This window comes from Syngnathus acus, chromosome 5 (assembly GCF_901709675.1).
Source record: "Syngnathus acus chromosome 5, fSynAcu1.2, whole genome shotgun sequence".
In the NCBI taxonomy this organism is placed as follows: domain Eukaryota; kingdom Metazoa; phylum Chordata; class Actinopteri; order Syngnathiformes; family Syngnathidae; genus Syngnathus; species Syngnathus acus.
Window position 1 is genome coordinate 8532959 of NC_051091.1, and position 22268 is coordinate 8555226.

Here is a 22268-nt window from a genome sequence, read left to right on the forward strand (position 1 = left end):
TTGAGCAAAGCTGTGGTCAGAAGCTAAGCGATGAGTTGTTTACTTATTTAGAATGTTTCTGCTCCTGTCACTATTATTGGATAGACTAGAGGGGGATCACAAGGATGCTCTTAAGTGATTATATGCGCCGCCACAGCAACAGTATCCTGTGATCTGCTTAATTTAAGAAGAAAAAAACAAAAACAAAACTGCAGTCTGACATAATTTTACAAACAAAGCACAGTCCTGTGGTGTTCGTCTTGTGTTAAATAATCTTTTTCTTTTTTTTTTTTTTAACTCGTGATACTAATTTGGGTCATAATGTTACATAGTCAGCAGAAACCTCGCTATGGCTATTTTCCCATGTTGGTTTTCTTCTACGGGACTTTGTCGACCTTTTTACAAAGTCTATTTACTCACTGCACACAAGAGAAAACAAAGTTTACTTTGATAATAGGTGGTTTTTTTCTTTCCCTGCTTTATTCCCATAACAAATTTCCATGACTTGCAGCAGATGAGTATTCAGGGTTTCCCAACAGAGTATTTTAAGTATTTATTTGTGAAAACTTGTGCTTTTCAAAACTGGGAATTTTCCACACGGTAGACGTGGATACAGTGGGTTAAATTCCTACAGTCAGCTGATGTCGGGCGTATACGACGGACTGGTTTTCTACAGGAAGGCTGAAGTCCGATTAAAACCACCAATCTCAACAGCACACAAAAAAATTCCATCATTCTGTAACTTTCCTTATTTTGGTAAACATTTGATTTTTTGGGATATATGTGTATATATTTAAAAGGTTCCGGAAACAAAAAAACAAATGGCTGAAAAACCTAGATTACAATTATGTAAATGAGTGGAATTAAATATTAATTAACTGAGCGTTTTATTTTCCCAGCTATGTCCGTGTAAGCATACTTCTGGCCACTAGATGGCAGTATTATTCCAGGCTTTCAGTTGTGTAGAAAGACTATGTCCCCCAATTGCAGCAATGTGTTGAGCTCAATTTCTGATCATAATCATCATGATCATTAAAAAAATCGACAACAACAGAAATAAAATGTAATGGGTTAGCATGTCTGTCTCGCAATTCTGAGGTTTGGAGTTTGAATCTTGGCTTTGGACATCTTATGTGGCGTTTGCATGTTTTCTTTGTGCTTGAACTTTGGCTTCCTCCAACATTTCAAAAACATGCATTTCAGATTCAAAATTGCCCATAGGTGTTAAAATTAGTTTGAGTTGTTCTTTGTGCGTACTCACGTGGACAAAATAATTGGTCGGCCCTGTCAATAAAAGAAGAAAAACCTGCAGTGGTCACAGAATTCCGCAAAGTAACTTTCATATTGACTTTCAGTAGTTTCCCAGACTCCAAATGTTATTTTGACAAGCATGACGACTTGATGTGCTTTCAAGTGTCAGCGGTGTAGCTAATCTTCTCCTCTTGAATTGTTTAGGTCTTCGAGTCTAATTAGCACAACATCACGTTGCTCCCCTTTGAATTCTTTATGATTTGTGACACGTATCCGTACTTGTGACTGTTTGCATATGTGCTTGTAATTGCAAACACAAGCCTAAGGGATTCAGTAGTTTAGCCCGGGTGCCGCCCAGGAGTCATTCGCCGGCCTGCAGGTGCACCAAACAAACAGAGAGATCAGCCACATTTGAGGTTATCTTTACGATGGAGTATCCTGAGGGTAAAGCTTTCTCCCTCCGTTGCCACTGTAACAGATTTCCCGACGAGGTAAACAAGCTCTTGTCTAGCAGCGGGCCATAAAAGAGCAACCACTCCGTAGGCGGGCTGCTGTCTGCGAGATTCATCAAGGATAGCGAGTAGGGGCTGTGGGTGTGTCGCCGGCCGGGGTGCGAGCAATAATTTAGCAGAGCATGAGCAACTCATAGATAAGCAACCTAATCCGTTCTGGGGTGCTGATCAACATCCAATTTGTTTGTTGAATAAACCCTTGAGCAATTGAACATAAAATTGTTTATCATAGTGGGGTTGCTTTTTTTATCTGTGCGTGCTTTGACTAACTAGGAGAAATAGAAGTGCTTTATGGTAGTAGTGGGCTCAAGTCAATTCACTTCACAACAGGTTGCAATTTGGCAGAGGAAGTTTTTTCATAAAGAGAACTCCAATTGTGCATTTAAAACCACATTACTTTGCCTTCTGTTTTATGACCCTTTAACAATGGATATGTGGACACGCACAATAAGCGCAGCAACACACGTAGACAGACACGTTCCCGAATGTGGTTTACTGACACATTCTTCTCATTATATCCACCCAAATTGTAGCATACTGTGCTTAACGTCCGGTTTTTCTGTTGCCGCTGAGGCTTCTTGAGGCAAGCGGAGGAGGGGGGGGGGATTTTTATGCACGTAGACTTGTGTGGGAGTGGCACTGAGGGATGATTTGAGGTGTGGCCGCGGCGCTGGCTGCCAAGAGGTGTATAAATTAGATGCAGTTTGACTCACCTTGAAAGCCTTCACAGTGCTCCAATTCATCAATGAATGAATTTCTGGCGCCGCTGCACTCCCCGTCAAATTTATTCGTATTTTACCGCCGCTTGTATGTCTGTGTCGAAGGAAACAACATGAAAGGTGAGGGGTTCATCGAAAGGGGCCACTACTTTTAAATGCGGACATAAAATGAGAAATAAATATGTTGACACTCTGCGGTGCGCTTCCACGGGTTTTGGAGTTAATGTGATTCAACACTGCCCGTTTCATGTTTATGGACGAGAGCCACTGCAAAATGAGCACACAGCCATCCAGACCCAAACATGCTGGGTGACCGTTTTTTTTTTCCATCATGTTGTGTGTGCTCACGGATGCTCCATTCATCCATTTTGTTGCTGTAGACTAACACATTAGCGCACATGCTGCTATTAGTCAGAGAAACAAGGTGTTGAGAAATGTCTTTAAATCTTCCACATCATCAGTTCTGTGGCTCGATTGTTTTTTCGCCTCGGTGCGCAGAAAAATGGTTGAAACGGCCCGGTATTAATCACGAAAAAGAAGCTAGAAATTAGTAAGCGAAGCGCTTGGCTAATGCAGATGAGAGAGGAATTTGTTCAGCTCTCCTATTAGAGAAAAGCATCTCCTCGCTCTGCGACATCTGGCTGAAGGGGAGGGCCACGCTGCGGCCAGCTGGACGACCAGCTCCGTAACTGCAGCCAAGGAAAACCGCGTCCCGCCTCCAGCCGGCCCATCGCCATTGCCAGTAATTATACATGCCAGAGCATCCCTGGATGCTGCGCGTAATTACCAGCTACGTTTAAGTATCACCTAAAGCGGTCCGATCTGTGCTTGTTTATGGATGGATGGATTAACAGACAAAAAATAAGGGCCATGCTTCATAATTGCTGTGGATGTAAATTGGATAAAATCAGAATTCAATTGATCAAATTGAAGTTGTTAACTCTTGAAGCAATGAAGGTAGAGTATCCACTAGAGGGCGCAATTTAATTTGAAGCAGTGTTGATGTTTAATTGTTAAACATGTCAAGAATATAGTTGCGTCCTTCAATAAAAAACCGTGACATGTTCTCATATGTACTTTGAAACGATTATCAATTAATAAATGATCATTTAAAGATTGTCAATAATGGTGCTTAATTCACATGCGGAGTGGAGCTCACTTGCTCCCCTGCTATGCCTCATCCATTAAGTTGACAGCAAAAAGCCCATCCCAGCATACCTGCTGCGCCCATGCTGCACAGCCCTATTAGTCTCCATTTCTATCCCGGTTCTTCCTCATCTCATCCTTATGTGGAATCGAGTGGGGAGGGTTGGCATCCAATCGGCGAAGACAGGTTATCTCTCCGACACACCGAGTCAAGAGACGGCTGTTGTCGAGGCATTTATAAGCCTGTAATCTTACTGTGCTCCTTGCTCTCCGAGTGTCAACCTCTCCGCTTGTGCTCACCCACACTTACCTGCCTTAGTATTCCAGAAATAGGTGTGAAGTCACGATCGGAACGAGTGAACAGAACGAGATTGCTTCGGTGACTGTGTGAGGTCACATCAGCAAGATCTTGTAAAGATTTGTCATTAACAAGCGGGAACTGAGGAGGTCACAAGTGAAATTTTGTACTGTGTACTAAAAGCAAAACCAGACCAAGAGGCAGCTGTTGTAAAAAATCAAATAGTAAATGGACATGTTGCATCTTTTTTTTGACTATATAGCTTTGCTAGAGGCCATAAGACTGAAAAGACTCATTAACACAATGCTCAAATGTCAAATGATGGCTGCAAGATGATAGCTAAAATGATTTATTGTTTTGGTGAAGGGGACTAATAAACTGTGCTGTTATTAATGTCATATCAGTATTCTGTTTTTTAATTAGGAACATAGACTACTTTTTGTTATTTGATTGTTTTGTATAATCGATTTCGATTTACCAGCCACTGCGTCAGATACACTTCTAAAACAGCAGAGGTCTAAGTATTGAACCCTGCGGTACTCCGAGCCCAATGTGAGCGAAGGGCAACACAGATTTATTTTATATTTTTGCTCTGACTTGGTTTGAACATCTAGACCAATTGCAGCTGGGTCCAGCATTCGAAAGAAACCGCACCAAGCGCTGATAGCCGGGAGGGAAGCGATACAGGGCCAAGAGCGGGCTAGATGAAGAGCGTAAATCCTCATTATGTGCCTGCTAATAAAGAATTACCTCTGTCAGCTGTACCTTTTTATTGTTTGAAAGCCCTCATCCATCAAAAATAACCCTTGTAGCCTCAGGATAAGAATTGCTTTTGAAATTACCTTTTCTCCCAACAGACCCTCAGAGACAATGCTTAAAGGTATCGGGGTAGAGATGAGAATGGCGCCAATTGTGAGGAGAAGCCACCTTTAGAACCAAGTGGCTCAAACGTTCCACGAAGGTTAGCTGTATGTGTCTTCTGTCTGCAATTCTCAGAAATAAATGCTAGCCGATGCTGTCATCTAAATTAGTTTTTGCAGCACGGGGGGGGGGGGGTGTAATTGTAAGAATTGCCTATTGCCTAAGACATTAAAGATACGTTTGGTGAGGTCTGGAATGGGTTAATTATTCTCCAACAAATTTCATTGTTTCTTGAGGGTAAAATGAATTCACTATCACAACAAATTACGACCAAACAACCCCCTAGAAACGAATGGATTTTTTTAATGTATATTAGCAACCCGTTCAAGCGGCAAATTTGTTGGCTGTGGAGCTGATGCTAACACAAACATCACATTAATCAGATGCCAACTAAATCATCCCGATGACATATCAACTCTGAGACCTCTTACCTTCCGCCAACAAGTGTGTTAATTACAGTCAAGTTAATTTTGTTCAAACGGGGTTGCTCTCAGGAACCATTTTCTAATCGCCCTTTGTTTCTGAAATTGCCAGCCTCGTGGAAGCACAACTCCACTTTGTTTGTGCAAATTGTGTAGGACGGGAATGACAACGGGAAGTCCAATATGATATCATTAGCAAGCTACGGCTTTGGCAAACGCTCTTATTCAGAACAGCACATGAGAAATGGCAGCATTGTGCCAAAAGGAAAAAAAAGAAAAAAAAAGTGGGAGGACAGCTATTGTGCCCTCAGCGTGAGGCCGCTTCCATTATTGTCATGTACTGTTTGAACCGCATGTCTGCTTTTGAAAGAGAACGCAGAAGGTTTGTTGATAGCCTGATCCATTTGATGTGACAAAGCAAAGAGGCTCATGACAACCAAGTCGCACTCGCTCGGGAATGTTGAATGACGACAAAGTGAAAACAAACGAGCTTGGAATTAACAGAAGAATCAGCTTGTTCTCTTTTGAAATCCAAAATCTACGAGTTGCTCCTAATTAACACACAGAAAATATTCTGCCATTATTCTTTTCATACTAACAAAAACAATTTTTAATTAGTTTCTGTGTTTGTGGTGGAATTGTTTCTTTGTTTTAGCTTTTATAAAATATTCATTGCTAATTTTCATTGAATTAAATGATCGGTATGCAAATGTTCGTCCTCAACGTTTTAGTCATTTTAAAAGTTACTTTAGATTGACATCCTTCTTGACGTCAACACTAGCGCCGCTTTATCTTTTACAATAGACGCGTCATGGCTGTCGTAATATAGTCTGACAATGCAGGACACGAATATTGACAGAGGCGCGCCGTCCTGCCTCTCTTTCTCGAATGAATAATTCACCGTCGGAAGCAGCCGAAGAAAGCTGTTGAACACGTCGCCGTGGCTGTCTGCCAGGTAACGGCCAAGACGAAACCAAGAGTATCTCTTGTTACCATTGCGGACATTCACAGGCATTCTGGAGGATAATTCAGTGTATTGGATTGGTATGCGTTCAAAGTGCAGCACAAGGTGTGAAATGAGAGATAGATAAGAGCAGCGTTTTCTGATGTGATAATTATGTGGAGATGCCAGACACTTGTGGATGAGTGATGGTGGCTCCCATCTGTGACCTCCCCTTCCCTCCCAGCGTCAGCTTTCCACAGATGGGTGCTGTCATTGAGCTGCAAGTAAAGAGCACGCAGGTCTTAAAGAAACACATTGCTGTTGTGAATATGTGAAAAAGGATAGGCTCAGACATCTACAATAGATATTTTGCTGAGCATTTTTGAGAATTCATGACTTTATTTGAAGAGCTTTTTTTGCAGGCTAATCCCAAGGAAGCATTTTAAAAAAAAAAAAAGAAGATATAAATAAATAAATACAAATTTGACACAGCGAAAGAGCAATTTATTTTCTTTTTGATATTGTCAACGGTTTTGATTTCTCAAATTCACACTGTTTATAGCAGCGATCGCCTCTCATCTCTTCATTCTGTCGCCTGAGAAACGATCTTGCGAACTTTAAGGTTCAACTTATTGCAGTCACGTCTCCATCAGTGTGATGTTGATCTTAAATGCATGATACCGCGCCTCGGTGCTGCTCGAAAGCTTCTTATTTACTGCTTACATGTCAAGTGTTTTTTTCATGAGTTACCGCAACATGAGTAACATGTAGTGTTAGTTGTAGAGTTGCTTTTTGAGTGATCAAAGAATATGCTCTACGCCTTGGAATTGATTTTGTGATTTTCCTTTTAGTAGAACTTGAAAATCACTTTTATTTCCCCCAACATTTTTTTGGGTTAAATTATGCATCGTATAGCTTCAGGGAAAATTTACTTATGAAGTTCTACCATATCATAAGTAATGAAACTGTGTATTTTGTTGGATTATACTATTTTTTCCTTGAATACATTGTTGACAAAACTATATATATATATATATATATATATATATATATATATATATATAGTATACTATATATGTATATATATACACACACAGTCAGTTTATATTATATATAATAAAATTTATTACATATGTATTTATATATACCGTAATTTTCGGACTATAAGTCGCACCGGAGTATAAGTCGCAGCAGCCATAAAATGCCCAAAAAAGTGAAAAAAAACATATATATGTATATAAGTCGCTCCTGAGTATAAGTCGCCCCCCCACCCAAACTATGAAAAAAACCGCGACTTATAGTCCGAAAATTACGGTATATATATATAATCTGCAAAACTGAAGCAGATGCGAGTGGGTGATTTACTGTCACATCTTCATGTGACTGACAAGTGGCTTTGTAATTGTCATTCAGTCGCTGTCGCATCTGTATGCAGAGGTGTCGAGACGACACTGCGAGTGAGACACAATTGAAGTAAAGAAGAGAAGGTAAAAGAAAAAGGAAGCCAACGTCCCCGTTTTATAAGAACCCGGGATTAGACAACGTAGTACATTATTTGTTAGCACGTCTTGTCCAAAGTTGTGCGTTTGATGGTTTTGTCATTTTTTTTGCATCACTTCAGACGTGTACACTTGAGATGAACTCTTGGTTGTCTGTGGGGAAGATGTTCTCCACAGTTGTCAGCTATCTGGTCCTATGTGAACGTACATCTCCACCAGTTAATGTCAAGGCTTACTATATTTACCTCCACAGCTTTTTGCTGACGCTACATTAGACTGCCAGTCTTCATTTCATCTAGTTTTAGAGTCAAGACAATTTCGGTCTGACTTAGCCAAAATATAAAGGATGTCTGACATGAGTTGGTTGAAGCCCCCGCACCAGGCAAATAATTTTCTTGCCGTTTTTTGTGAATGTCAATGGTCAAATCAGTTCACGCTTATTTAAATTCAATTGATCTTCAAAATTTGTCAGCGCAAGAAAAACCCTACCTACTCATTTTAATCACAATTAAACCTCACATTTGACCTTGTCTGTCTTTCAGAGGCCGGCAGAGATGTGCCGCTACATCATAGGCAGCATTCTGTCTGAAGGGGAAGAGAAGCCAGATGAAGACCTGCAGAAGCTTTATGAGAAGTTTGGCTTCAAGATGTTTTCTGTGCCAGAAGTGAGCCATGCCGTGACCACCAGGTTCCCCAGCACCACCTCGCTCTCTTACATCCTGGCACCTTTCAGGGTCTACCCGAGGCTCAAGGCCTACATTGAGGTACTTTATCTAATTCTAAAACATAATCCAAATAGAAATAGCGTGGGGGGGGGGGGGGGTGTCTTTGTGTTTGCGTTCGAGCCTCTGCCACACGTCTCTTTGGCGGTCACCAGCTGCTTGCTTTCAGCTGCCTTGAGGCCATTCCACTCACACCCACACTTCTGCGCACACACCAGCGAGTACGTGATTGCAGGCTGGCGGAGCGCCAAGCTTCACATCTTGCAATTGAGCTATCATTTTCTGATTTTACTCTAATTGTGAGGTCAGAAGGCCGAGGCGCTTAGATATTTATAGAATTTATAAGAGATAATCCACACTGGGGTTTTTATTTTGATAATGTAGCAGACAAACCTGAAAATGACATTTTTTTATGCTATGTTGTTATTCAAAAGCAGAGGTTCTACAAATATATTAATATTCACCAGTTACTCAGTTTACCGTGACGCAATTTTATTTTATTTTATTTTATTTTATTTTATTTTATTTTATTAATATTCACCAGTTACTCAGTTTACCGTTACTCAATTTTCAGGAAAAACTTTGTGCCAGTACTTTGTTGCACCACCATTTGCTTTTTTTTTTTTTTTTTTTTTTCTGTTGGCCTTCCCGGAGGCATCAACTTGGTAAGTGGAAAAACTACTCTCCATCAAATTTCCGATTGATTTTGCCAGATCAGTTTTACAGCTTTACTTGTCATGGACCATTTTTGTCAACTTCCACCAAATTTCTCCAATTGGATTGGACTCCCGAAGATATGGCACTGACCTTATGACCTTCATGGTCTATGCACCCCCATTTGCTTAAGCCTGACATTTGTGAAATAATAATTAAGCAGCAAAATCCACCCGTTTTTATCTGTCTCAGGAGGCGGCCATTTTGCCACAAGTAATAATTCTTGTTACATAACCAGCTCCCATATGGTGTTTGCAAGGTAGCTGAGGTCTGTTTTCAACATCTTCATATTCATCTACTCGACACAAGTGCGTGTCACCGTCCATCATATGACCCGAGTGCTGTTGACAGGTCACTCACACAACTTGACTTGTGGACTGGCCGGTCGGTGCTCTACGGATATAGCAGCTCCAGCGAGCCTCATGCATAATGATGCAGAGTTTATGCCGGCTCGGTCTGGAGGGTGCTTATACGAATGCGCTGGAAATGTATGATTAATTGAGTAGGTTTAGCAGCATGCGAGGGAATGGAAAAGGACGGAGACACCCGTCACGTCATTTTGTAGACGTCGACTAACTCTGGCTCTATTTGTCACACTGTGCGTCAACTTAACACTTCATGTGACCTTCTGCTTTTCTCAAGTCGGCAAAGTACAAATGGTTGGAATTGAATCCATCTTTGGTTTGTTTGCCGTTCTGTCCCGAGTGCTCTGCAAGGTCTCCAAAGTAATATTCAAAGCGCTTTTTTCTCTTGACAGCATTTGGTGTTGTAACAATGGGAAAGTTTAGCATCGTCTGAAGTGTTATCGCAGTGAGAATTGCTTCATTTCGTTTATTTCAAACGTGGGGAAAAAAAAAACAAGATTACTGCACACAAATGAAAAGACAAAAATGAAAAGACAAAATATATGCATATATACATACACCTACATACATACATACATACACACATACATACATACATACATACATACATACATACATACATATATATATATATATATATATATATATATATATATATATATATATACACACACACACACACACACACACACACACACACACACACACATACATACACACACACATACACATAAACTAAAAGAGTAGCAATCAAGATATAACCAAAAAAAGAAACCATAAATTATATTCACATGCCTGAAAAGTTGTTAACGACAAAGGAAGAGAAAAATGTTTTGACACACCGCCATTGAAAATGAATGAAATGTTCAAAAACACACACTCTTTTACATCTTTAATATCTCACAGGTAGGGCGCCCCCCCATCTCTTCCAAACCACACCCTGCTTCCGTCATAAGCGCACAGGGTGATATGAGAGTCAGTAGGCGTATTTGTCTTATTTAAGGAGCACACCCATGTGTGTGAGTAATTTGCGATACAGCATGTAGTGAGAGCAACCTCCAACTCCTTTATTATTAATACCTCCATCCTGCGTTTCCACCGTTATGTTCTTATTATTACCAACATCCCTTCCCTGATTCTTGAGGGTCTTTCTCGAATCATCTCCATGATGAAAATCCCACACTCGAGTGGCGACTCAAGACCTCGAAAATAATTAGTTTACAGCGAGTATATACTTTGTTGTTGGCTTCTTATCTTCTTGGCTGCGGAGGAACCACCAGGATGTGGGTGGATGAGTCTATATTTAGACCGCTGTGATGCAGATGACACTTTTTCTCACATTTTCCATCATCTCCTCCGAGCTTGGAAATGAATTCTTGCATTCTAAGCCCGGGAAAAACACAGGCTTGAGTGTTTTACATGATAGCACGGTGTGGGCCGGATTTACACGTATGTTTCCATCCTGTTTCACTCCGCACTAAAACGACCCACATTTTTGCGACTATATTTCCAAAGGGCGTAATGCGACAAATTAGGAATAAAGTATTAATTCATATCTCAAATGGTCTTTTTGTGAACTTTACAGCATCTTTCTTCATCCAGTCATCTTTTTTGTTATTTTTATTGCTACTGCACAGCCAGGGGGGGACGGGGGCTGTCTCATTTGCACAAAAGCTAGCAAACAGAGAACTCTTGATGCACCGACTTTTTCTCTCGGCGGGCAGAATGTTAAGATGCTGCTGCGAATGGCGCGTTTTGCTAAGCAGTCAGCTCACAAATCCACAAATTTGTGAGGAAATACACTCATTTGCATACAGCAAAGAGTTGAGAAAAATTGAGATTTCATCCTAATGAGAGCCGAAACCAAAACAACAATAACTCTGCTATTATTGTGGTTTGCAGTAATGTAGAAGCACATTGCATCACACTGAGAAGTCTCTTAGCGTCATAACGGGGACACCTTCACCTTGTAGATGCAAGTGGTTTTGGTCTTCTCACTCTCCTGAAGAACATCAACTTGTTATCTCAGGATTCTTTATGAGCAGTCTACTGGTCGGCCCTGATTGATTGCAAGTGTAAGTGTTTTTGATGGTTGCATCGTGTGTCTTTTAAAGATATTTGTGAGGGGCTCTCCCTCTCTTTAAAATGAAAATATTTCATCCTCCCTCTCTATAATAGCCACTCATATTTTTTTCTTGCCTGTCAAGCCCATTGATATGCAAATAAGAAATCTATGGTAATATAGACTCATCAAGTCATTCATTCTACATTTTGCATATGATTATATGTGGAATCGGTTTCAATTTGAAAACCTTGATCTCCATCTCGCACGTAACCTTGACCTCCAGATCAAGACTCATGTTGTCTCTCGGCGCACGTCAATCCAATCCAAATTTGAACCAAATTTGTCTTCTCCAGCTAGCCCAAAATGAAAAGTCCACACTTCTTGCCAGCGCTGGTGAGGAAATATAAACCTGATGCCAGAGTTGTCCACGCCATGGACCCCATGATGAGAAGCAGGCGTGTCGGAATGCATGACCTGCTGAAATTTTCCCGTCATATATTTTGAATGTAGCTGCAGCGCCCCCAGATTTGATTCACAGTGTAACGCTGGAGGCTTTTGGCTTTGCGAGTTTGTTTACCATCCGACGCGCATATGAGATATTATGTAATGTAGCGGCACTGTCATGCACCGCTCCTCAGGCACTTCCACAGCTAAAGAAAGGGTGTCTATCATTTGCGCCTTACTGGGCCTTAACAGAAGTGAGATGAATGCAGAATTTATTTGACAAACCTTGATAATGCATAACTACTAATCCTGCGTAGAATGAAAATAATCGTTTTTGGGGGAAAAAAAAAATTCAAGTGTGAAGGATGTGCCTGTAACTTAATAATACTTGAGCATAGCAACGTGAGCGTCATGATGGGGTCTTGTTTATGGCCGCCTGTCAGCCGTATGCTCTCTATGCTTCCCACTTTTATGGCTGCCTTGTAAATTATGCAGATTTATTGCTCTCACTATGTAACATTTATCTTTTTTACACATGCTACACGTGGTCATTAGTTTTAAACTGATGGGGGTGGGGGGGGGGGTCATGTAGTGATATAGTGCTGATTATGATTATGTCTGGTATTTTGGAGTAATAATCCAAATGATTATTTGGGCTACTTCAGTTCATTGCTGTCATAAAGACATCAAATAACACAGAGAAAATGACATCCTTTGGCTAGAGATGATTAACTAGCAGATGATTCATGGATGCATATTACAGAAAATATCAGTTCATCTGCAGACTTTGGGAGGTTGTCCAATCAGAACTCCGTTTACTTCCTATTTTTGACAATGATGGACTGCAGTCAAATATTGATGACAAAATTGTGCTTAATCATCTCTGGGCTACTAATACACAGATGCAACTTTAATTTGTTCCGTGACCCACGCTTGTACCTCAAAATTAATAATGGCTCGTATCTCAAACAATGACTCAGAGATAATCATTTTATTCATACACACACCATAGTCTGAAACTAATTCATGTCTATGGAAGAATTTCTTGTTGAGCTTCTGCTCCAACTGCGGTCGTCTGCATGGCAAGCATGTTTGGAGCTCCAAAAAAAAAAAATCTATACAAGCAGTGTGAGCACTGCACTGTCAGATTGTGTGTACTTCCCAAAATTGTAGCACCTTTGACAGTCCCCAGACAAAAGCAAATTAATGATTTGAAATACAGTTGGTGATATTTTAAAAACAACATTTTGCTTTGTGCACAGATGCCATATTTTTTTGGGGGGGGGGGGGGGGCTTGTCCCCCTGTGGACGTGTGCTCCGAGTGCTTGTCATGACAGCGGCATCAGGGAGCTGCTGTGGGAACAATCTATGTGTTAAGGCCACAGCCCTCATTAAAAGTGATGAACCATCAGTGGCTCGTGCTGAGCTGTACTGCCAGGAGAAATGGCGCATGGGCGCAAATATTGATTCTCTTTATTGTCTCCCAGCGGGATCCATGTCGGAGATCCACGTGGATAAATATTTGCACAAATGAATGATCAAAGCAGGAACTCGATATAAAATGAAAACACTATTCTACTCGCACTTATCAAATGTAATAAATGTTTTAAAATGGGATGTTGCTAGTATTACTGAATTAAACTGTGTATGGTGGATTTGGTGATAAATACATTGTGCTGTTCAAATACTCCACTGTTAAAATAGTTAAAATGATTAAAATGAATAATATTTAATTAAATTAATAATAATAAAATAAATACAATAAAATAATATAATAATAATAAACGATTAAAATTGAAAATTTAATATAAAAAAAACCAAATCCATTCAATGATCAGGACCTGACTGCATTTTTCCAAAAATAAATAATTTTTCAATATCCAGAAGGATAGGAGGTGGATGTGTCAAAAATTGCTGTGAATTTGGTGCCTGTGTGAGCTCCGCGTCTGCCTCGCCGTGACGCAAGTCTCACGTCCTCACCTGCTCGCAAAGCCGCTAAAGTCACGGCGGCGAGATAATGGGTGTTGATGAAAAGACTGCGGGACTCAAGTGTCATGTCTTTGCACATTCCGCGCATGCTTGTTGCAAATGCATTTTAGGATGCCAAGGAACGTGCGCACATGAACGGGCTTCCGAGATATGTGTAGGCCAGTCAGTGTTGCCACTGATCTTATTTGTCACGTTATCGCCGTATAAGAGATAAAACAAGGCAGCGAAATGCGTGTGAGCTACTCCATTAGATTAGCCTGGCAAATTGATTGTAAGCGTATAGTCGTCTCCGTCGCAAAGTGGCACTGATTGCAGGGGTGGCTGAAACATGCTGTAGCTTAATTTGATCACGCCGTCGCTAATGCCGTGTGCATTACGGCAAACACTGCAGATTGGGATTAATGCGGCCGTCGGTGGAGGAAGTTGGGGATTGTGTTTAGAAAGGGTGATTAATAAAAGTTAAAGAATGACAGAGATCCATTCACAAACACCAGCCACCGCGGTGAAGTCGTCCATTTTTTATTCTTATAGCTTGATTGCAGGTTGAGCAAAAAAAATCCTTCGGGTCACACTAAACCTACTCAAGGCGTGGTCATCATTTTGGAATTGTTGAATGAGATAGATTGTGGAGTTGAACTCTACAGTCTCTTACTTACTTACATTGAAAATGCCCGCTGAGTAAAATGAAGGATAAAGTGAATACCGTGATGATAAACGCGTCCGGTCTGCCCTGTGTCCTTTTCCACCTCGCCTTGTCACAAGCACTCCGGAAGCCAAATGTCACATTAGCATGTCTAAGACTGACTCCCATGGCTGCCTCACATTGATGCTTCTATAGGTCCTTTTGAGATGGTGCAGCAGCTTCCATTTCTTCCAGGATCTTGCACCATTAAATTTAAGATGTAAGAATAAAATGCCTTTTACCTGAGGAGACAATTCAAATCTTGGGGACATCCCATGACGGTGAGTTCATAGCCGTAATTTAAAATATCTTAAAACAGTTCTTTCATGATGTCAAACTACTTATAGAGTCCAAGATAGTTGGGATTCCATTCTTTTCGATTCATAGTTTTCTTCAACATTCCGTGCCTTATAGCTTGCATTGTCAGTCTTTTTTCACAAGGTGGCCCTCAGCCATGAAGCTGCATTTGATGGTATACCAGTGGGAGGAATAATGTGATACGGTTCTTTATGTTCTGACGCCCCCACTGCCCTCCATGCTCCTCTTAGGTCTGCTTAATTCTTAACAATCTCAAGCGACATGGGCTCACACAAGCGTGACTAACGGATGCTGCATGCGCGCATACAAACTATTTATGACGTCTTCATTGGTATTTGGAAAATATTTTGGTGGGGGAGCTACAAATGTTTAGAGACAAGTAGTCAAGTCAGTGTGCTCTTTGGCGACATTGTGTTTATCAGACTAAACATGGACCAGAGGGAGCAAAAGGGGGAGATTTGTCTCAGAAAATGAGAAAGACACCAACAATTTTGTTGAGGAAAACGACACAGCCTCCTCATAAATGACAAATGAGGTGTCTTTGCGCTGTGAAGCGGACTAGAGACAGCAAGCGGAGCTGTTGCGTAAATTAAAGCCATTCAGGAAGCCGTCGCTCAGAGCAGCAAGGGCGACGCAAGGCCCACTGTGAGAATCCCACAAACATGAGCGCTGCGGCGGGGAGGACGTGATGGGATGCATCCGAGTGCAATGAAGAGGAGCGAAGAGTTCATGTTGCCATGTGGACCAATGCTCGGTTTTTTTCCTGCTCTGCCGTAATGGACTCAATCCATTGGATGAAACAGCGCAGTTGTGTTCCTTCAGGAGATTGTTGAACGAGGCTTTATTATTATTATACGATAAAAGATGCACGTTTTTTTTGGGGGGGGGGGGTTTACAAACACCCAAATTCTAAGGAAAACACTGTTAAAATTTCATTATATGCTCCTTACTGGGTATGTAGAAAAATGTGGGGGGGAAAAAAAATCTGAAAATACCCAAAAGTCTAGCCTAGCACCTGGGAATGCATATAACGGGAGGGAGGGGAGGGGAGGGGCCAGTGCCCTCGCGGCCCCCCTTCTAGATCCGTCAGTGGTCTTTTGGTTGGACGCTGCTAATAGGTGAACTACATTGCCCCACTCATATTTTTTTTGTATGTCTAAGTATATGTTGTGATTTATTGTATTTCTTTTAACTGTCACACATTTTGTAATGAAAATACAGATTCCATTCCCCTTTAGTGCTTTGACTTTTATCAAGCACTCTGTAAAGCACATTAGGGAGAGGATTAGAGCGGAACCGTCCAAATGTTACAGTATTTTTGTGGCTCTATTCACAGTAGAACAAATGAACAATTGGCCATTAAACTTTTCACCATTTTCTGTTCCATTATTAGGTAATGTTGTTCTGCTTTAGTGGAAATCTCTGCTCTTACACATCTTATCTCTGTAAAGGCATTTTTTTTTTCTTCTAAAGAGCCCTTGCATTGTATCTTACTAGATTGTATCTAATGAAGCTTCTGATAAAAGAATGTAACATTGCTTGAATTAGTTTTTGAATGTTTGTGGTACTCACGCACATATTTACTAATTGACGCCAAAGCACTATAAATATTTTTTTTCCTCGGCACCTTTACTCGAGGAGTTGAAATTTGCCTTTCAGAAGAGCCCGTCACTTTGTAAGGCTCGCATATGCGCAGGTATGCACGGGCATGCGATGCGGCTCGTCGCTGCAACTTGACTTTTAATCAGGCAGTGAGGAGGTACGCTTACCGTCTTTGAACAGGCGGCAATCTGCTTGGCTTTCATTCGCGGGCTTCTTCTCACCAGCGAAAGATCAGCTATGAGGAATGCTTTCATATGAAGCCTCATTCCCCCCCGAGACTCGTTGGCAGCTGATTTTTTCTCCATATCTTCATGTCTGGGGAACTTTTTCATATTGGGCTGAAAATGAAGATAAATAGTTGCGCCGGTTTTCATGTGGCAAATGAGGGACTAATTAACATTTTCTTCCTCAACTGGAATATTTGCATGGGCTGGGTATTTTCCATTGCCGATGAGCTGCTGAGCTGTCTGCTCATCTGGAAGTGACAGCATTCAAATGAGGGCATTGTATTTTGTAAATGTTCTCAAACACAAGTCATGCCAGGTGTTTTTTGGTGAAATGTAGCTACTAAAATTATTTTGAATAATGTGATTGTCATTCAGTGAGTGTCAGTTGACTTTAGATTGGCAATTAGTCCTAATCCAATTTTGAAAGGTTTTGCCCTGATAGTGATAGTGATTTAGTAAATTAAAAATAGATCAAATGTAAAAAATACAAAACATGTTTATTTTCAAAAGCCTACGCTCAAGAGATTTTGTTTTTTTCCCACAGCTTAGATCCGCTCAGCATGTGAATCATCATGCGAAGATATTTATGTTTGAGTTACAAATCCAATTAACAACCTAGGGGCAAACAATTTTTTTTTTCTTTTTTTTCCTTTTTCCTAAGAGACCAGAGGATGGAATTATGGTCGTAGATATTTATGGAAGCTTTACACGGAAAATAAAGGCATGCTTTTTTTTTTTTTCTCCTTTTTCCTTAATAGGGAACCAGGAAAGGAGCCGTGGCCTGCAATTTGAAGGGTCCGTGTTTCCAATCCAGGCAACGATTTAATGCATTAATTCCGTATCAGTTCGTTTATACTAAATTAACTCCTTTTTTCTTCCTTTTTTCAATCAATCTTACTACTCTTGTACTTTCAATCGTGGTTCAGTTGGCTGATGCGCTGAGTCAGCAGTTGAACTCAATCTGAACCTGTTGTTATGGAGCACAATAATGAGATGCCAATTTACTCTTGCCATCACTGCATGCGGTTCGGTGTAACTCAAAAGGTCCGCTGACTGCCTCGTTGTGGCTCCTGAACAGTCAAAGTTACTATTATTTATTTTTTCTTCACTCTGCACTTAGCTTAGCGCTGTGTTGACCAACCCACTGTGTACAGCATGTTTCCGTTTACCTGCAACGTGAAAAATTCAAAACCACGTCAGCACCCGTTTACCCGAACTCGTCTCTTAAATGTACGTCTGAGCCACTCGGACTTTTAACTTTCAACCATTTCATGATTTCTTGTGAATGCCGCGGAATACATTGCTTTGTCTCTAATTATTAATTTTCATCGCTCATTACTTCTTTTCTCTCTTTCGATCACAGTTCTTTGCTTCAACCATGTGTCTGTCATCTCATTCTTTGGCTCCATCTTTGCGAACAGACAGTTTGACTTTGCGGCTGCATTAATCACACTTTTTTGCACATTTAAAGCTTGATTGATTGGCACGGTAAAAATCCACAGGGGGAGATGACACGAGTCTGATCATAATGATTGGTGCTTCATTATGCCAATGCGGTTTGACAAAATTTAAATGGCCCTCGCCTGACAGATGAGCAATGATTCACGGCCAGCTCCTTGCTCTTCCGGGTTTGCTGCTGCAGTGCATTGAGACTCATTAGGACTTTGCTTTGAATGAGCCAACCATTAGAGGACTGCACGAGGAGGAATAAAGTCAACTTTTTCCATCTTCCAGCCACTGTCCACTTCTTCTAATTGTATTTCATTAGAGTAACCAACCATGTGGTTACCTCACACATTACACTCAGATTAACATCTCCATTAAAGTAGCCAATCTGTCTGCCTGTTTAAAATGAAACTCTGATTAGTATTCTGTCTTCACGCCGCATTTCGAATGATTCTCAAGCATTAATTGGATGCAAACGTCCCGACTGGTTTTCGTCACCATCAGTTTAGACAGGATGGGAAGAAGACGCGGAAGACGATGCCAAAAAATAAGCACGCTCGTTAATAAGCAGGTTGGGTCGGGTCCACGGGTTGGCAGTCAGCAAAGGCAACCGTATCCAAAAAGACAAGGTCGTTAATCAAAGAGGATCGAAGCTCACTCTGGGTCAGCGGCGAGAACAAGGAATGCTGAAATGTGACGACAAGGTACAATGAACTGGCATGAGTTAGGCGGTTAAAGGCGTGAGGTTACCGGGGATAACGAGGCGGAGGTGAGCAAGGCAGGGAGAAGGGGACGGGCGCACACTCAAAAATTGTTTTTTGTTTGCTGCTGTCAAGCTTCTCTTTTCTTTAGTTTTAAAGGAGCATTTGCCCAAGAGTCTGTGTAATGCAATAACCCTCATTTTTCAAAATCATGTGGCAGAAAAATGCGAGTTTTCCACTTTTATTTATTTTTTTGGTTAGAGTTAAAAAATATATATCTATATTTGAACACAAGTGGTGAAACAACACATGTAGGCAGCTTTTATAACGTACAATATTATTGAGTGCTACTTTTCATTTCTAATAGAGGCAGGCTGGAACGGATTAACGGCATTTCCATTCATTTCAATGGGGACACACGATTTGCGATACTCGTATTATGATTTGTGCATGGCACTGGAACAAACAAACTCATATCTCAAAGCACCTCTCTATTGAAATGTTTGGTGTGTATGTAATTTACAAGCTGCTGATCAGTTTTGAATAATGAAGACCTGTGACTAATAGCTTTTGAATCTTCCATAACGGGCTGGTTATCCACTAAATCTCTTCATTACAATTGGCACCTGCAGCCAGTTAGCAGCAGCCGACACTTGATGGCATCTCCTAGTGGTCGCAAATGATCCTTCATATTGCAGAGGCAGATTAGCAGGCGGGTCAAGGATCACCACAACATATCAATTTGATGTATGTCACTTTCCATGCTAATAGTTCCATTTCTGCATGTCAAAACGCTCCCATGCGAAGCTCTTCCGGACCCTCACCTGCTGCCAGCTCGCTGGATCGATGGTAGAGGACCTCTGAGGGCTGCGGCCATTGCTGACACAGACAATATACTTGCACAGTAGCTAATAAGTCTGCATGTATTGATTGCATGGGTGCATGGAGAGGCTGTGAAATGCCTATTGTTCACTCTTATATCAAAGCAATTCTCAGCCAACTGTTATTTCCACCTAAAGCCATTTTTTTTTTCCTCAACAAAGGGGATGGACTTAGCCTAGGCTGGCAGAGGACGGATCTAAAAAAATAGCTCAATAGCACACGGAATGAAAATACTGTGTCCCGTGGAAGTGTGTGACCACAAGGGAGAGTTGGAATTGGACACCTCTGCAGAGGTGTGTGCGTGCAGCAGTGTTTTGTCTCTTTGCACATATACGAAATTGGGGGGAAAGGAAGGAGGTTATGGGCTGCCAGCAGAGGGGAGTCAATGGCCATCATGGCATGCTGGGAGTAAACAGACTCAGGTAGGGCTACGGGGTTGGTCGGACTCAGGGGGGCCGTCACCAATTGTCACCGCCAGCTTGAGTCATAATTTTCATCTTTGTGTGGAAGAGAGCTAAAAATAGCCGTTTGCGTGTTTGCCGTGTGTGAGCAGAAAACAACTTCACACAGTGATCATCTAAGCCCCCATTTGGCTGCTATGCATACAATAACAATGCGAGATTGAAGGTTGAAGTCAACCTAAAAATTTGTGTCAGCGTAGTGCAATATAATAATAAATAAAACCCAAAAGTCTCACGCTGTTGAAGTCAATTGTTGGTGTCATTTTCAAATGGCCACACATCTGATAAGCCCAGTGCAAGGAACTATATCAGCTATGTGAACAATGTCCTGCTTCAGTGAGTTCTGTCTGAAAGGAACAGGCGGCCAAATCTCGTCTCTACTTTTACGCCTCTGACTCACCAATTTACAGAGCAAACGATTGGAGTGTTCCGTACGTAACCTTCGTGATTAAAGAGGCCTACGGCGTCTCCATCTTGCTGCACGTCACATGCTAGTCGGAAGTTGTCCGCATGACGACAACCTCTCCCACCCCGTTTGAGGCCAAGGTGTGCTGTTTCGATCCTGTCTCAGTGATTAAAAATCTACTTCAGTTGTCGTCATAGCGATCCGGGGTTGTCATAATAGCAGCACCTCTTTTTTTTGTTCTCATTGGTGTATTTTTTGGAGGCGGGGTTACTGCCTCTAAGACCTCCCCAGTGTGTGTGTTTTTTTGTTTGTCCCTCTACATATCCTCCATCACGCACATCTACTCTTGAGTCATTAAGGACAAGAGTGCACTTTGACTGCATCACTACACACACTTTTCATGCATTCTATATCACCTGAGAACACCAACAGTTATTTGATTCTAACAGTTACAGTTCCTGAGAGGCATCAGCCATAATAGTTTTATTGATTCAGTGGATTATGAGGGTCATTGGGTCAACTGCACAAAAGAGGCTCCAGAATTGAGCTCACTTTTGACAGGACCGAAGTGAGACTACACGCCTTTCCGTCCATTAAATTCTCTCACACATGCTTTTCCACCCATTCATTTGTTTATCTCCTCATTACATCGATACGAGCTTTTTGATGGCCGCTATCCGTCAGCTTCATGTTCATTTTTTTTTTTTTTTTTTACACGAGGTGCCAATAGGATTTGTAAAGCCCTAATTACTGGGAAAACCTGTCTTTCAAGTGGCTTGCTTGGTTCATTAAACACTCAGTCAAGTGCTTAAAGTAGAACAGGGAACAACGATTAACTATTTGGATCAGCAACAAATCACACCATCATGCTGTAGAAACACGCACAGCACGATGCACAGTTAGAGAATAAAACTTTATCTGATTATCAATTAATCGATGAAATAATTGCTAGAATAATCCATTCTAAAAAAAAAAAACTCAATGCTGACAGCTCAATGCAAATCTCGATTTACTCTCCTTCAGAAGTCTTCAAACAATTAAACAATTGATAGAATACCAAAGAAGTGGTTTTGTTTTTTGCTTTGCTGTGTATCTGCATTGAGACTGACTCTCTTGTGTCTCATTGTCCTGCAGGTGGAACAGTTAACAATGCCAGCAGTTCCCATATGGAGACGCGGGTGGGTTAAGTGGATGCATGTTGACTTAATGACAGGCTGTCGGAAAGTAGATGACACCCAATCAGACAGTCCGCCGCATGCGAGCGGACACTAGAAACAGAAGATCTCACTTGTCGTATAATTAAAACATTCACGCGGTAGGCTTTGATTGCAGTAGGACAGTTAATCTATCTCATCGCTCCCCGGCGAGAAGAAGTATAGATTACTGGTCAGTGAAATATGGATGCACGCAAATGAGGCATGGTTCTTTTCACCTTTTGTTATTCCGCTGCATAAAATAAGGTTGCTGTTGTGAGAAGAATGTTGTGTAGACTTACAAACCTCACTGGACAGAAAAGGAGACTTAAAAAGCAAATGGCTTTTTTTTTTTTTTTAC

At 41.2% G+C, this 22268-nt stretch overlaps 1 protein-coding gene across 1 annotated transcript in view; it reads left to right on the top strand.

Annotated features, from left to right (window-relative positions):
• The window catches only part of tex264a (testis expressed 264, ER-phagy receptor a), a 29633-nt gene that overhangs the window by 1784 nt on the left and 5581 nt on the right, over positions 1–22268 (top strand). Inside the window, exon 2 of the mRNA XM_037251154.1 lies at positions 8233–8454. Coding sequence (XP_037107049.1) covers positions 8233–8454 — 222 coding nt within the window. The remainder of the gene's footprint in view (positions 1–8232; positions 8455–22268) is intronic.